Consider the following 14204-nt stretch of genomic DNA (forward strand, 5'->3'; position numbering starts at 1 on the left):
AAGAGAACTCAAAAGGTCCATGAAGCAGCTGATCACGCAGCTTCACAGATCAGTAAAGCCAGAGGTTACTGTCTCGGTGTAAAATTCCTTACAGGAAAATTGTAATAGAAACCATCACTACGCATAGTAGCTGAGAAACACGGGTTGCTTGTGAAACAAGGCAAGGATTCTAGAGAAGGACGACTAAGCAATTCTGAATCCAATGTACATTTATTTAAAGCTCTAATTAAAGTCACGGTACGCGTTCCTGCGAAAAGTAAACCTGTCCTGATTCATGCTCTGCCTGCACAAGTTGTTCTGGATGCAACAAGGAAAGTAAATTTCGATGTTTTTGATATGCGAGGTTGCAGAGAGCTGTTCTTGGTGTTTCTCCACTGTTTTTTCAGTTTAAGCACAGGTGTTTTTGATGAAGAGGCATGTTCTGAAACCGTCTTCTCGTCTTCTTCTCTCATCTTGAAGCCTCTAATTAATGGTTACTATGACATTTACACTGAATCCTAGATTTCAGTTATGTTATGTGTTTTTCCTTATGATGAAGGATGCAAAAGCAAATTATATTATTTTCAAAAATTTAGCAAGTTTCACATACATTCATCCAGTAATTTCAATACACTTAAAAACAAATATAAATGTCGGTGTATACTGTAGATAGATCTGGAAACTTATATGATTACTACTATAATTCGTATTATTGTTCCGAAGAAGACATATAAACCAAAATGCAATCATAATTCCCATTTCCATTTACATCTCAATTGTAAAACTATGTGTAAATGAAAAATATAAATAAAATATATCTTGTAATTATTAGTCACACGCCTTGAGCTGCACCCAACTGTGAAATCATGAGGGTCGGTGTGCATATTTGTTTTTGCAAAATGGTTGACTTTTAGAGTCATACATGCTGAATACTGCCTGATACAGTCAACTCAAATATAATTTTGCTTACATATGCTTGCTGATGCGTTCCAAAACGTTTTCCTACATCTCATTGGGTTACTTTATATCTCTTGAATTGGGGAGTGGAATACTGGAATCATAACCGAAACTAATTAAAGGTCATTATTAGTTGAGTTTGTTGAGTTAGTATTCGTCGAATTGTAAATCATCCAGTAATTTCTCGTATTCAATGATTCATATATATATCGCATGAAATAATTAGTCGTTTGGTGCATGGTATAGTGATTAAAGCCATGCATTTAGATTATTGTTACGTATAATAATTAATGATAATTAGTTTACTAATTATTAGAAATTTATGTGCGCTTGTTTATTACATATATAAATAATGGTACTGTGGTGGGGCTAAAAATTATTTACTGGGGCAGAGTATACTTCGAATACTAAAAATATTTTCTTTTACACTCGAATATCGGACAAAAAACTAGACCAATTTGACATACAGCATAAAAACTATATATCGGTAACTGTAAGATCAAACCAAACGCTAATTCAGTAGGATGGTAGAATCTTTCACATGGAAGTGTTTTCACATGTAACAAGTTTTTCTCATGGGACAAGAAGCTGACAAGAGGAACAAACTTTCCCACGTGGTTTTAATTCTTAGGGTTTTTCGAAATGATTAGGGTTATGGACAAATTGTGAAAGAAATATACCTTCTCATCGAATAAATTTACTCCACGTGGTCATGCGCAAATTCCCTCTAAAACCCTAAAATAAAAAGCCTTGGACTTGGACCGTTGATTTAGTTTCAATTATACATAATATATAGAGTTTCGCACAATATATATATATATAGTCATAATAATATCTCAGGCCTTAATTATACTTAATGTGTCATGATAATCATTGTAGGTTATTGTGTCCAAAAAAAAAAAAATCATTATAGGTTATAAGATAATGTATAGTAGCAGGATATTTATAAGAAGGTAACTAAAATTTTAGATTTAATAAGAAATTTGATGCCACCTCGTCCCATGCGTATATAGGATAGTATAATTAGTTGTCTTGAAGGTTTTATACAATCAATTGAAAATGTTAGCATGATATAATTTTTATTAGTCTCGGTAGAAATTCGTGGATATTCTTCTTCTAGAATCCAATACTATAATTAATAAATTTATTATATTTATTCATACTTGGTAACTTGCAATTTCAGCAGGATCTATGTGAAAAGTATTATATTGACCATTTTGTGGGTTAATTGTAACGTATAATTTTGGATTCTATATGAAAACTCTTATATGGTAGGTGGCCCAATGAGAGCTCACCATTCACCAATCCAAACCAAAACTTATATTAATATTTAACAAAAGAAAATTAACTAATGAAACTGTCATTTGTGCCTTAGTTGAAACCATTATATTATAGTAATCAACTAGTGAACTAGAAACACTTTTTAGCTATTAGAAATATAAACAGTAAAAGTGTGGAATTGCTTGCAATAATTTAATTTCAATATCAAATAGGTAATGGACAAGAGGCGAAGTGGGACCAAAAAAGACACTTTGAGGATCACGGTCTTTACTTTTGCTTCACTTCTATGCTTCGTTTCACCAACACACAAAAGCAAAAAAAAAAAAAAAAAAACTAATTATATATCCAATTTCCTCTCTATTTAATTTTTTTTTTATAATTCTTTACTGGAGTTCTATTAAATTATGATATATAATATATTAGACACCAAATCTTTGCCCCGAAGTCCCTAACATCAGCCGCATAACCATCCGATTTTTGATGAACTTACCTAAACACTAACTATACCTATATTCTAAATATAACTTACCTAATATGTACTTTTAAAATATTATCCTGTTAGTTGGTTAGTTAATTAGTTAAATGATTACACGATATTGATATAGTTAATAGGGGAACCAGTTTTGTTTATCGTATATATATTTCCTTTTTTAGAAATTTATTTGAATGTGCACATTATGATCTAAGTGTAAAAGTAGTGTGATTAGATAGAACTTAGAATTGTGAATGGAAATCCGATTAGGGTGCAATGTGATAACATCATATTCTTGAATGGCAATACGATTAGATGCAATACAGTAATTTTAATCGAATGTTTAGTCTTAATCGTTCAACATCCTGCCCTTCCATAATAGGGTTATATAAAGTTTATAGAGAATAAAACATATTTACGAAAAACATAAAATGATCATGTCAAGGTTATTGTTAAATTTAAAATCTAAAAGTTCACGGATAGAATTTAAAAAGTTCTAGAAAGAAATTAAAGTATGCAAGAAAAACATGTCTAAGAAATTTTTTTTTTAACCTATGTCTAAGAAATTTGATAAGTCGCACAATATTTTGTAAGGAAATTTCTGCATCGGGTTAGAAACTAAAGTATACGAATGTGTTGTGTTGGATTCTTAGATTGATCATAAAATGTGGAGATATAAACATAGGAGAACTATCTGTTCTCTAAATAGCGTGTAAATACGTGTATGTAGAAATTGTTTCATATATTGAAGAAAGTAATTGTAGTTCCATGTATATATATACATATGTATGACTATAAAATATGGGTGATAAGATATATTTTCTTCAACTCAGAGATTACATTATTATCCATTAATTTGTTTAGTAATTATGACTGAGTAATCTATGGACTCGAGCTAAAAAAAGTTCGTTTGTGTTATAAAAACTGTATATCATATATTAGTTACACAATTAATTTTTTTTTTCAAAAAAGAATGTGTAATTAGTAATTTGTTAACTGGACCGAGTAAAAGAAATTTAAGGCAAATAAGAAAACAAATTAAGGAGGGATTAAGATTTAAGAGAACGGGAAAACGGGATGGGGCCTACGTGGCCAACCGGCCTGCAACAGCAAATCGTGAGAATAATGATAGAGGGCTCGCTCACGCCGGACCGGCAGCCGCCACGTCAGCACATCATTCCGTTTTTTTTTCCTTGTGGGTCCCCCGTTCCACTTACACCCGCTCAAACTCCTCGCTGTTTTTATTTTTTGTTTTTTTTTTGGTTATGAACGAGTCACAGTTTTACCAGCTGTTTCGGCGGCTCTGAGCTTAGCGAAGCTAACAGTTTTACTTTAATGCAACCAAACCCTAAGAAGATGTTCAAATTCGGTAGTTTGTATAACGTGTAAATAATTGTTTAAAAATAAATTTAAACCCTTTAATCTGTAAATTTATACCAAATACCAAGGCTAGATATTTTACACTTAAATGTTTACCAAATACCAAGGCTAGATATTGATTTTCGTTGGATGCATCTTATCGTTGAATACTTGAAATTTTTTTATTTTTTTACATAAAGATGTACATCCGGAAGATTAGTCTGGCTTTAGATATAAAACACATAAATTATTAATCATTTTGACGTTTTCTTTTTGTTGAATAATAATCAATGGCCAAAACTTTTATGTAAAAGTTGTGAGTTAAAAAAAAAAAAAAAAAAAAAAGGTTGTGAGTTAAGCCTTTAGATGAGAATAACTAAAGAATGTTAATTTTTTTACACAAGCTAAGAAGATGTGTACAAACGAAGCGGGTGGATGTTTATGACTCTATGGTTACTTTTTGAGTTTCCAAAGAATGAAAATATTCAGGCCAATATATAAGTATATATACACACATTATGTAATAGCGTACATATAGAGTAATAGTTACTTTTCAAAAGTATCATGTAAATTCATTTTGCAGGTATTCTTCAAGAAGTTACATACACTTTTACACACACAAAAAGAGATACATACTCTTTATAGTATTTTTGGTAATTCTCCACATTTCGTTTCATCGGAATGATTATGTAAGTGGAAGTACCTACATATTTTATTTTTCTTTAACCATTTTATCCAAAAAAGAAAGTATATGCATATTTGTTTATTATGTGAATTTTGGGGAAATTTTTGTTTTACAGAAACAAAATAATATAATTATGTGATGTTATCTGTTATTGGTTTAGTTCCAAGATTTAGTCACATTGCAAAATGTATATCTATTGGACATTTCAATATTAGCACAAAGAATTTGAAGGGGGGGGGGGGAATGAAAACCAATTCCCTATAAGAAAATTGTAAATTCACATAATAAAGTAATTATTGGTGGGGATACACGGTTTTGAATGAATCACTCGTATATTCAAATCTTGATTGGGTAATAATCCTATGAATTGGTGAATAATTCGTTACTAAATTATCTTCAAATCCTTACGAAATGAAAATCACAAAAATATATGAAATCTGTAGATAAAATGTCAGTCAATTAGCGATAAGTATTTTGTGTGCAGTGACGTTGGAACAATTACAGTAGCTATCGAAATGATCACTATATATTAATATTTCTGGATCTCTATAGATATTTTGACAAAGATTTTCTCATATATCTACCATCAAACTAGCAAATATCTTTGGGTTCTAAACTAGCTGAGTTACTTTTAGTAAGGATAGAAGACATTTTATTGGACATAAAAGAAGTCCAAATTAAAAACAAGAAAATAAGTTTAATGTGAGGACTTAAAATAAAAGAACCTTAATATTGATTATCAAACATATCCATCAAGAGCTGGTGGGTGGTAATGGATGTTGCCACCTCTCTCTCTCTCTCTAAATCTTACTTTACCCCCTTATCCTCCTCTCTCTTCTCCCCCGAAGCTTTTGCAACAAATAAAGTACCCTCTTTCTCGCTCTAGGTGTAAGACGACTAAGAGAGATAGGAAGTATGATTGATAGGGAGAGAGAGAGAGAGAGAGAGAGAGAGTAAGTTAAATATAATAGATTATTAGGACACGATTGTCATCTTTTGTGTTGTGTCTTGTGTGCGCTCTCCTTCTTTTCTTTATCGAATGATCTTCTTATTTAACCCTACTCTCTTTCTCTTTTCCCATTCTTTCTATCATTCTCTCTCTCGGGATCCGGTATCTCTTTCAAGTAACCTATTCCCGAGGGGCACTGTCAAATCTTGTCCATTCTTCTTTCAGGGATCTCTCTCTAGTCTTGTGATCGAGTGTTCAAACTTCTGATGTTAGCTATAGCAAGTACGAGAGGATCATACAATAGCCGAAACTTAAGCTTTGTTAGAAGCTATTGAAAAGGTTTCAGCTTGATCATCCTGCATCTAGAGTTTCTTCAGGTAAAACCCTAATTTTCTGTCAACTTTCGATTCAGTCTCTGATATTTTGGGTATTTTTTCTTCTTTCGGTAATTTATTTGCTTTTGAATCTTCTTTATTAATCCTTTATTATCGTCATCTTCGATAATCACCTTAAGCATCATCATCTCGTCATACTCAATGTTGCTGATGTTACAAGCAAAGCAAAATATGTATCATATAAATCTGAAATATCATTTTACTATATAAAACAAATAAGTAAGGTTCTTTAACCCAAAAACACAAAGAAGTAGGGTTTTTTCTTGTTGAGATAGCTAGACCATAAGATTTTCTACAACAGTCTAGGCAATTAACCTCTTGTGCTGTAGGATCATCATCTCTTCAAAGATTTGTCTCCTCTTCATCGTCTGATCTTTACTTATTTGGTTTACTTGCATGAAAAAAAAAAAAAAAAAAAAAGAAAAACAAGATGGTGTTATACAAATGAAGCAATAAATAAGCAGAAATTAATTTCAGTTTTATTACATCTAGTACATATAAATTTGAAATTCATGCATCTAATTATTTAGATAAATTAAACATCATATGATAATAGGAAATTTGTTCGGCTATTTTCACTGATTTTATTTTTTGGAAAAAGCAAATCTAAACCATAAATCTAAATAAACAAATTAGCTTTTCTCGAAGAAAGATAACTAACCATTTGAATGTTCTTAATTCATATATCATAGATGTACCAAAACTATTTCTTGTAATAAATAAATGTATGACGGTATTTAATTATGTCGATTTTGAATGTAGAAATCATTCTCTTATAAACTAAGCTTATATAGACGCGCAATCATAAGTTTATGTCGAAATAATATACAACCACATTACGTAGAAAATGTAATTAGCTATAACAATATCTTATGTTTGTAATATTTTAATTCCAATTTGTTTGGTAATTCTCTTAGAAGCAGGTAATTAATCAATCAAGAAGAGCAAAGGATGAATTCATTTTCCCACGTCCCTCCGGGTTTTAGATTTCACCCGACAGACGAAGAACTTGTAGACTACTACTTGAGGAAAAAAGTTGCATCGAAGAGAATAGAAATCGATTTCATAAAGGACATTGATCTTTACAAGATTGAGCCATGGGATCTTCAAGGTTTGCCAAATCCCACGATTTCTACCCTTCTTCAATCATCTGATTCGATTTCCTAAGGAGTGATTGTTATAAATGTTCTTATTATTCTTTCATAGAGTTGTGCAAAATTGGGCATGAAGAGCAGAGTGATTGGTACTTCTTTAGCCATAAAGATAAGAAGTATCCCACAGGGACTCGAACCAATAGAGCAACAAAAGCAGGGTTCTGGAAAGCAACCGGAAGAGACAAGGCTATATATTTGAGGCATAGTCTCATTGGTATGAGGAAAACACTTGTGTTTTACAAGGGAAGAGCCCCAAATGGACAAAAATCCGATTGGATAATGCACGAATACCGCTTGGAAACCGATGAAAACGGAACTCCTCAGGTATAATATCAATCCTAAAGCATAAGTTATCTTTACAATCTATCATCTCCTAATTAAATCCATTTGATATATGATATTTGGTTGTAGGAAGAAGGATGGGTTGTGTGTAGGGTTTTCAAGAAGAGATTGGCTGCAGTTAGACGAATGGGAGATTACGATTCGTCGCCTTCACATTGGTATGACGATCAGCTCTCTTTTATGGCCTCTGAGCTCGAGACAAATGGTCCACGACGGATTATCCCCAATCTTCATCATCAGCAGCACCAACACGAGCACCAACAGCATTTGCCATATGGATTCAATTCGTCTGCTTACACTCTCAATGACAATAGCTTGAGATGCAAGCAAGAGCTAGAACTACAATACAACCATCTGGTACAAGAACATCATCTTCCTCATGAATCTCCTTTATCATACCTCCAACTTCCTCAACTTGAAAGCCCTAGGATCCAACAAGATAATAGTAATTGCAACTCTCTTCCTTATGGAACAAGCAACATCGATAATAACTCAAGCCATAATGCTAATTTGCAGCAGTCTAATCTCGCGCGTGAGGAACGATTGAATCAAGGGAATCAGAGTTTCAGCTCTATATACATGAATAGCGGAAACGAGCAAGCGATGGACCAACTCACGGACTGGAGAGTTCTCGATAAATTTGTTGCTTCTCAGCTAAGCAACGAGGAGGCTGCCACAGCTTCTGCTTCTCTACAGAACAATGCCAAGGATACAAGCAACGCGGAGTACCAAGTTGATGAAGAAAAAGATCCAAAAAGGGTTTCAGACATGGGAGAAGAATATGCTGCTTCTACTTCTTCGAGTTGTCAGATTGATCTATGGAAGTGAGCAGAAGGAGAAGATGATATCATATAAATGCATATATACATATATCTATATACGTACACACGAACACTAATCAAGTGTAGATGATGATGATGGTGGTAAAGATTTATATTTGCTTTGATTGATTCTTACTACATTATTCAACTTATGTTATATATATGCATAGAGATACATTGCGTATCTATGCATGTATACTTGTAATCAATATGATTAACCATATAAACTCTAATCTAAATGTAACTTTAATAATTTTTCTAATAGACCATTGTCTCTTCTTATTATTATAAATTTAAATAATCTCCTAGTTATTACTTATATATAGGAATACGCGTCCACTTAAAAAAAAAACAAAGAGCTATTTATCTCAAATTTACTTGTATCAGATACGCTGTACTATATCCACATCTCAGTTTGTTCATTAGAGGTGTTCAATTTTAATATAAAAATTTAAGATTCTTGAATTTCATATTCTGGAGAACTATGCTTGAATGATGTTTTTTTTTGAACCTGTACAGTACTAACATACTTATAAATTATAATCTACACAAGTTCATAGGTATGTAGCGAATTCATCAAATGAAAACATGAGGTCTGACCACTTACCTGAGTTGTGTTCATGGGTATAATAACTCCAACGAAGCCTGAAGAGTGTGTGTAACCATAAATAATGAAAAACAAGGAGAAGAAGAATATGGCGTGAAGGAGGTATAGAAATTTCAATGACATGTTGGCTCGAGTCAAGATTGTGTTATATAGAGACAGACCGTGGAAAAAGAACGAAGAACCTTTTTTTCTTCTTTCTTTTGGTCACAAGAAAGAATAAGTTAAAGCATAAAGCATTTAAATTTTCTCATCAAGGATTTTATAATTATTGTGTTTGGTTCAAGGTCGGCACAAAAAGAAACCGTAGATTAGAATTTACTTCGATAATCTTTTTAATAACTATTTTACTGCGATTATTGAATATAATTTATGATTAAATGTAATAATATGAATAAATGTATTGTATCTGATGACAACTTTTTTTCTTGTTTCTCATAATAACATGAATAATTTGTGGTTATACTGCGATACATAGTGATATACGACATCATAGACCACTACTCTTTAAACCTTCACCAAAAGCTGATAGGACCAAATGATCAGTTGTCTTAAACTCGAACTTATACATATTGTAAACTACTTGATCGCAAATTCCATCCCATACGATAGTCCATTGTAAATTTGTAACATTCCGTAAAAACATTCATCGCTATGAGCCTATATATGCTGCAAGATAGTCCAACGAAAAGCGACGAATATTATTTCATTTGTCGATGTGGAATTATTTCGTAAATCATTCCCCCATTAATTTTGGTGTAAGGAACATCATGATTTGGGCGTGCTCTTTTGGTTTGACAAACAGGGTAATGATATATCCAAAAATTTCTTACTATTTCGGTAACCTATAAAAAAAAAATTATCACCCATTAAAAAAAAAAGAAATCGATTATATACCAGTTAATCACCAATGCTGTACCGATCTAAAATTCAGAGTAACATTCAGTAAGCATAATATGAGACAAAAGCATGTGAAGTGTCATCATTAGTGTTTTTCACTTTCTTTTTAGGCCACAAATCCCAAGACCATAATATGTTTTGAATTTAAGTAGATTTGTATTTATTCAAGTTCAACAGTTTCTTTGAATTGTCACACATATTAAAACATTTATTTCTTATTCGAAACTTTTTTTTTTTGTAAATAATGCCAAACAAGATGTCAAATTTCTCATAGTGAAATCATATTGCTTAGGGCAACCGTTTGTTTTTCAAAAATGCTATTGTGATTATGATTTCATTTTTTTTACACATGCTATGTGATCTATCATCTATGTAAGAAAAAAAGTAATTAAATATTTTTTTTAAATTACTGACTTGCCGAGTGCTAGGGGACAACCTAGGTAGAGAATAGAAATATTCCCCGGTTAAACAGGCTTTTGGATTTATTTATTTTTTGTCTTAGAGACAAAATGGATCCATTATCTCCGTTTTTCAGTGCTATCTCTATCTCTTTTTTTGTTTTCCGGTCATTTACAATTCAATACTACTATAAACATACAATACATGATTAGCGTTACACAACATATAGAGACACAAATGTATATCAGCATTGTAATCGCACACATGATTCTAACAAATTGAAACTAGCTGGCGTCACAAAGACCGGTCTTTTCGTCGCAGAATCCATCACGGCCGAGCAGACGTTGAGGCGGTGCACTGAGCAAAGGAGACGAAGGCGAGCCATATGCATTCCTTCGGCTATTTCCACATCCAAGACTCTTCCTTGTGCTCACTCCAGTCAATGGGTTTGTCCCGTTTGCGTATTTACACAGAGCCTTCGAAAACAAAATTGAGCACAATTTGTAAAAAATGCCTTTTCAGCTTCTGTTAATGGAAGCTACGGATAAATGTAATGGTGTGTTAAGTAACAAGGTTACCTGTTTTTGAAGAAGATCAATCACAGCGTCACTAAAATCAGCACCTTCGATCTTTGCACCACCGAGGTCACTACGGGTTAGAACCGAACGGACAAGAATGGCATTTGTCAGATTTGCCTCGTTTAGCACCTAAAAATCGCCAGAAAAGAATCGAGCTTTAACCGAAATGAAAATGCATGATATGCAAGTGTATATATACAAAGTACAGAGTTTACCATCCGGTCCATCAATGTATCGCTCAAATCAGCACCTGAAGAATCAAAAATTATACTTTTTTCAGAGTTCCAAACCACAAAATAAGATTAAGGAAGATGAGAAGAATGAAAGTAAATTTTATTTAAAATATAACTTGTTTCAAGGGCTTAAGTAGTTGAAACAGCAAACCAACCTAATAATTGTGTAAGCTCATAGAGACTTGCCAGACTTTATTGGGACACACACGTAATCAAGTCATCATATCTCAGGTTTCTGAGGCTAACACATATATTTGAAAGACTAGGGAATTCTGAGAAGCAAATCCAAAAGAAAATCCAGGCGAATTCTAGGGGAATTCTAGGAGAGCTAAAATTGTCAGGAATGATGGATCTAATTAATAATGCAACACGGACAGTATGATTTGTGGAGGCAAAGGAAATGAGATTCAGAAAAGTCTAGTAAAAGGATATCTGTGAAAATACCCAAAAATCCATAAGCATTGCAAATGGAAGGCTAAGTGATAGCACAGTTAAGAGAGACTACCTGAGAAGTTAGCTTTGTATGCAACCGCTTTCTCGAGATAGGCGCCATTGAAGGTCGAACCGCTGAAGTCAGACTCTCTCATGTCTGCAGAAGTGAAGTTGGCTCTTCTGCAACAATATCAGTAATCCACTACACATAATTCAGAAGTATAACAAAAGTCTTGCTTCTTCAGATTTGGTTTTATTTAGTGTCTGTTGATCCAAGATTCCAATTAGAGAAATTGTGCAAATCGTAAAAGATACAAACTTTTGAACTTTGTTATGTTGATTCCAATTTCCATCACCGAAGATAGGCAAATATTTACCTGAAATTTTCATTGGAGTGAACTGTTTTGCTGCAAAACAAACAGTGTTCATCTCAGCGAACATCCAACATCGAAAACAAATGAAAATTCTCCAAAGTTTTATATTTCAACGCAAATCTGGCAAGAACCCTCCTAATATGATACCTGAGATCAGCAGAACCGAACTGAGCAGCCGATCCTATCCCAAACTCGCCACGTGTATCGGCCTCAAACTTGTTAAGCTCTGCCAAGGCCGGAACGCCGGAGCTCGAGGCGATAAGTGCCGCTGCTAATGCTGCAGATAAAATCCTCTTCCACGTCTTCGATTCTACGCCGGAGCAGCAATCTTCCCTTTTCGAAAAACAATTCGATGCCATAAGCTTCTGAAAACCCAAAATTTGCGAAAACGAGGAAACATTGAGATTCTCCGTTTGCAACGGAAGTGTTCGAGTCTCACCTATGGTTTGACGAATCTTTGATTTCTGGGTTTGAATGAGAACTTAGCTGAAGACGCCTCAATGGGTATCTCGGAAAATGGTACAGAGACCTTGAGATAGAAGATGAGGATCGCGAAACGTCAAGTGACTTCATGGGTAAAGGAGAGAGCGAAGAGAAAGCCATTGTTAAAGGTCTAAACTTTGCAGAACAGAAATGCTAATTTCAACTTTGTAGAGAAGGCATGGTCTCGCACGTGTGAAAGATTTCAGTTTTATCCACTTTGATTGGGCAAGATGTGTACACGTATATCACTTTTGTTCACCTGTTTTGTTCTTGGTTTCTAAATTTCTTAGTCTCAAACAATTTAACTCGACTCTGTTCTGACTTGTGAAACAGAACACAAAAGCAGAGAAAAATTGGATCTTTGCTTAACCAGAAGTTTTGTTCAAAAACATTTTGTGACTACACAACCATAACCAGAAAGTTTATTCTTGTGTTTGAATGTATATACCGAAACTACTTCAGAATGTGTAATACTCTTCGAGCTTTTCTGGCAAAAAGTCGGGGTCTACAAGTGCACCCTTCTTGATCTTCTCTTGAAGGTCTAAACTCTTTGGAAGAATAATCTCGGTTCCTAGACCTTGCGTAGAGAAATATCTCTCCAACAGTATCTGTAACGTAAGATATTCGATCATAACCCCAGATATAAACTTAATTTAGAATTCAAGATCGTGTTCTCATTGCCTTACCACTGCAGCGAATGCATCTTCTCTGTTCTGTCTTTCAATCTTGCGGAGTCCCCTGGAAGAAAAGGATGCAGTTTCAAATCATTCACACAAGTAACCGGAATTCTCATGGAAGCTCAGTGTTTTAGGAGCATTAAGATTGTTCAAATGTTTCGATTTCTTCGTCTCTGCAGGCTTATGAAACCTTGATAGGCATCAAACCTGAAAATTGCTAAACCAAGAGCAGAAAGATTGAGAAAAAGGAACTAACATTACAATCATTCTGTCCGAAGCTTCAGATGATGTCCCATGTTCATCCAATACATAAACCCTCCAACCCCTGAAAAGCCAAGTACTTTCACCAATTTAATCAAATCACACTTCGTCGATATTCATAAACGTATGTATATTGTGAGAGTGTGCTTCACTTCTCGGCGGCTTGGACTGCAAGCCGTCCGGCAACAGATCGAACCTTGTTTGACTGGATCGTCTCTTTCCCGTCGGAAGATCTCGGCAACCCAATTATGAATTCATCAACCTCCTGCAAAAATCCGGTTTTATACTCGTCGATTTCTGTGAATTACACTAAAAACTCGAAATTTATACCTCTTCTTCGGCAATTTCTAATAGCCTGGTCTCGAGCTTTTGCCCTCTCGATTTCAGAACCTAATAATACCCAAGTCACATCAATTCACTAATTCTTAAGCAGCCAGGAGATGGAGAGTTTCGAAGCTACCGTGAGAGGTCGAACAGTGTAGCCTTTACTAATGGCGATTCCGGTCCGAGATAACCCCAAATCTACGCCGAGACTAAACCCACCTCTCCAGTCCGGGTCTATTTTCCGGCGAACGGCATTAGGAGGAATTTCTTCATTTGACGTCGCTGCCCTCAACACAAGAGGATAATTACGGGATCTGATGGGATATAGACGAGGGAAGAGAGGGATTTTAACGAATTTTTGGGTTTCGAATGAAATTTCGATTGAGGAAGAATATTGAAGAGAACACATTGCAGTAGGAAGAAGCGAAACAGTTCCAAACACTTTGACGATGAGCCAAAGAAAGCTCTGTTTTTGAACCTTCTGACCAGTTCCGAAGGTTTTAATTATTTCATGAAAAAAGAAATGCAAAATCAAAATTACAATA

The 14204-nt window shown here is 34.1% G+C and overlaps 3 protein-coding genes across 6 annotated transcripts; 1 reads left to right on the plus strand and 2 right to left on the minus strand.

Moving 5' to 3' along the window:
- The first annotated feature begins 5844 nt into the window (after positions 1-5844).
- Positions 5845-8454, plus strand: LOC18993645 (NAC domain-containing protein 7). Of its 2 annotated transcripts, XM_024152937.1 has the most exons (5): positions 5845-6059; positions 6995-7188; positions 7284-7555; positions 7643-7930; positions 8090-8454. In XM_024152937.1, the coding sequence occupies exons 2-5, from the start codon at positions 7029-7031 to the stop codon at positions 8399-8401; spliced, it is 1032 nt and encodes a 343-aa protein (XP_024008705.1). In that variant the 5' UTR covers positions 5845-6059; positions 6995-7028; the 3' UTR covers positions 8402-8454. The 2 variants fall into 2 exon arrangements, with proteins under 2 accessions (XP_024008705.1, XP_006417252.1); XM_006417189.2 differs by having other exon boundaries at positions 7643-8454.
- Positions 8455-10389: 1935 nt separating this feature from the next.
- On the minus strand, positions 10390-12562 carry LOC18993646 (thylakoid lumenal protein TL20.3, chloroplastic). Of its 3 annotated transcripts, none has more exons than XM_006417190.2 (7): positions 12354-12562; positions 12062-12247; positions 11918-11947; positions 11614-11720; positions 11091-11125; positions 10876-11004; positions 10390-10773 (listed from the first exon to the last, which is right to left on the minus strand). In XM_006417190.2, exons 1-7 carry the CDS (start codon positions 12515-12517, stop codon positions 10582-10584), a joined length of 843 nt encoding a protein of 280 aa, XP_006417253.1. In that variant the 5' UTR covers positions 12518-12562; the 3' UTR covers positions 10390-10581. The 3 variants fall into 3 exon arrangements, with proteins under 3 accessions (XP_006417253.1, XP_024009130.1, XP_024009131.1); XM_024153362.1 differs by having other exon boundaries at positions 12062-12242; positions 12354-12495; XM_024153363.1 differs by having other exon boundaries at positions 11614-11947; positions 12062-12242; positions 12354-12495.
- A 183-nt stretch (positions 12563-12745) lies between these two features.
- Positions 12746-14098, minus strand: LOC18993647 (putative pre-16S rRNA nuclease). The gene is made up of 6 exons (XM_006417191.2): positions 13796-14098; positions 13666-13725; positions 13488-13600; positions 13331-13399; positions 13084-13135; positions 12746-13005 (listed from the first exon to the last, which is right to left on the minus strand). The coding sequence occupies exons 1-6, from the start codon at positions 14066-14068 to the stop codon at positions 12856-12858; spliced, it is 717 nt and encodes a 238-aa protein (XP_006417254.1). The 5' UTR covers positions 14069-14098; the 3' UTR covers positions 12746-12855.
- Between the last annotated feature and the right edge of the window lie 106 nt (positions 14099-14204).

This window comes from Eutrema salsugineum, unplaced genomic scaffold (genome assembly GCF_000478725.1).
Source record: "Eutrema salsugineum unplaced genomic scaffold, Eutsalg1_0 scaffold_5, whole genome shotgun sequence".
NCBI classification, from domain to species: Eukaryota; Viridiplantae; Streptophyta; class Magnoliopsida; order Brassicales; family Brassicaceae; genus Eutrema; species Eutrema salsugineum.

What these genes read in the sequence shown, in the direction of transcription:
- LOC18993647 (XM_006417191.2), bottom strand. Translation starts at nt 14,068, where the DNA reads ATGTGTTCTCTTCAATATTCTTCCTCAATCGAAATTTCATTCGAAACC. An exon ending in ACACTGTTCGACCTCTCACG is followed by an intron (nt 13,726 to 13,795) that starts GTAGCTTCGAAA and finishes GGGTATTATTAG; the next exon opens with GTTCTGAAATCGAGAGGGCA. An exon ending in AAGATGCATTCGCTGCAGTG is followed by an intron (nt 13,006 to 13,083) that starts GTAAGGCAATGA and finishes CTTACGTTACAG; the next exon opens with ATACTGTTGGAGAGATATTT.
- LOC18993645 (XM_006417189.2), top strand. Translation starts at nt 7,029, where the DNA reads ATGAATTCATTTTCCCACGTCCCTCCGGGTTTTAGATTTCACCCGACA. An exon ending in TGAGCCATGGGATCTTCAAG is followed by an intron (nt 7,189 to 7,283) that starts GTTTGCCAAATC and finishes ATTCTTTCATAG; the next exon opens with AGTTGTGCAAAATTGGGCAT. An exon ending in ATGAAAACGGAACTCCTCAG is followed by an intron (nt 7,556 to 7,642) that starts GTATAATATCAA and finishes ATTTGGTTGTAG; the next exon opens with GAAGAAGGATGGGTTGTGTG.
- LOC18993646 (XM_006417190.2), bottom strand. Translation starts at nt 12,517, where the DNA reads ATGGCTTTCTCTTCGCTCTCTCCTTTACCCATGAAGTCACTTGACGTT. An exon ending in TTCGGTTCTGCTGATCTCAG is followed by an intron (nt 11,948 to 12,061) that starts GTATCATATTAG and finishes TTTGTTTTGCAG; the next exon opens with CAAAACAGTTCACTCCAATG. An exon ending in CACTCCAATGAAAATTTCAG is followed by an intron (nt 11,721 to 11,917) that starts GTAAATATTTGC and finishes ATATTGTTGCAG; the next exon opens with AAGAGCCAACTTCACTTCTG.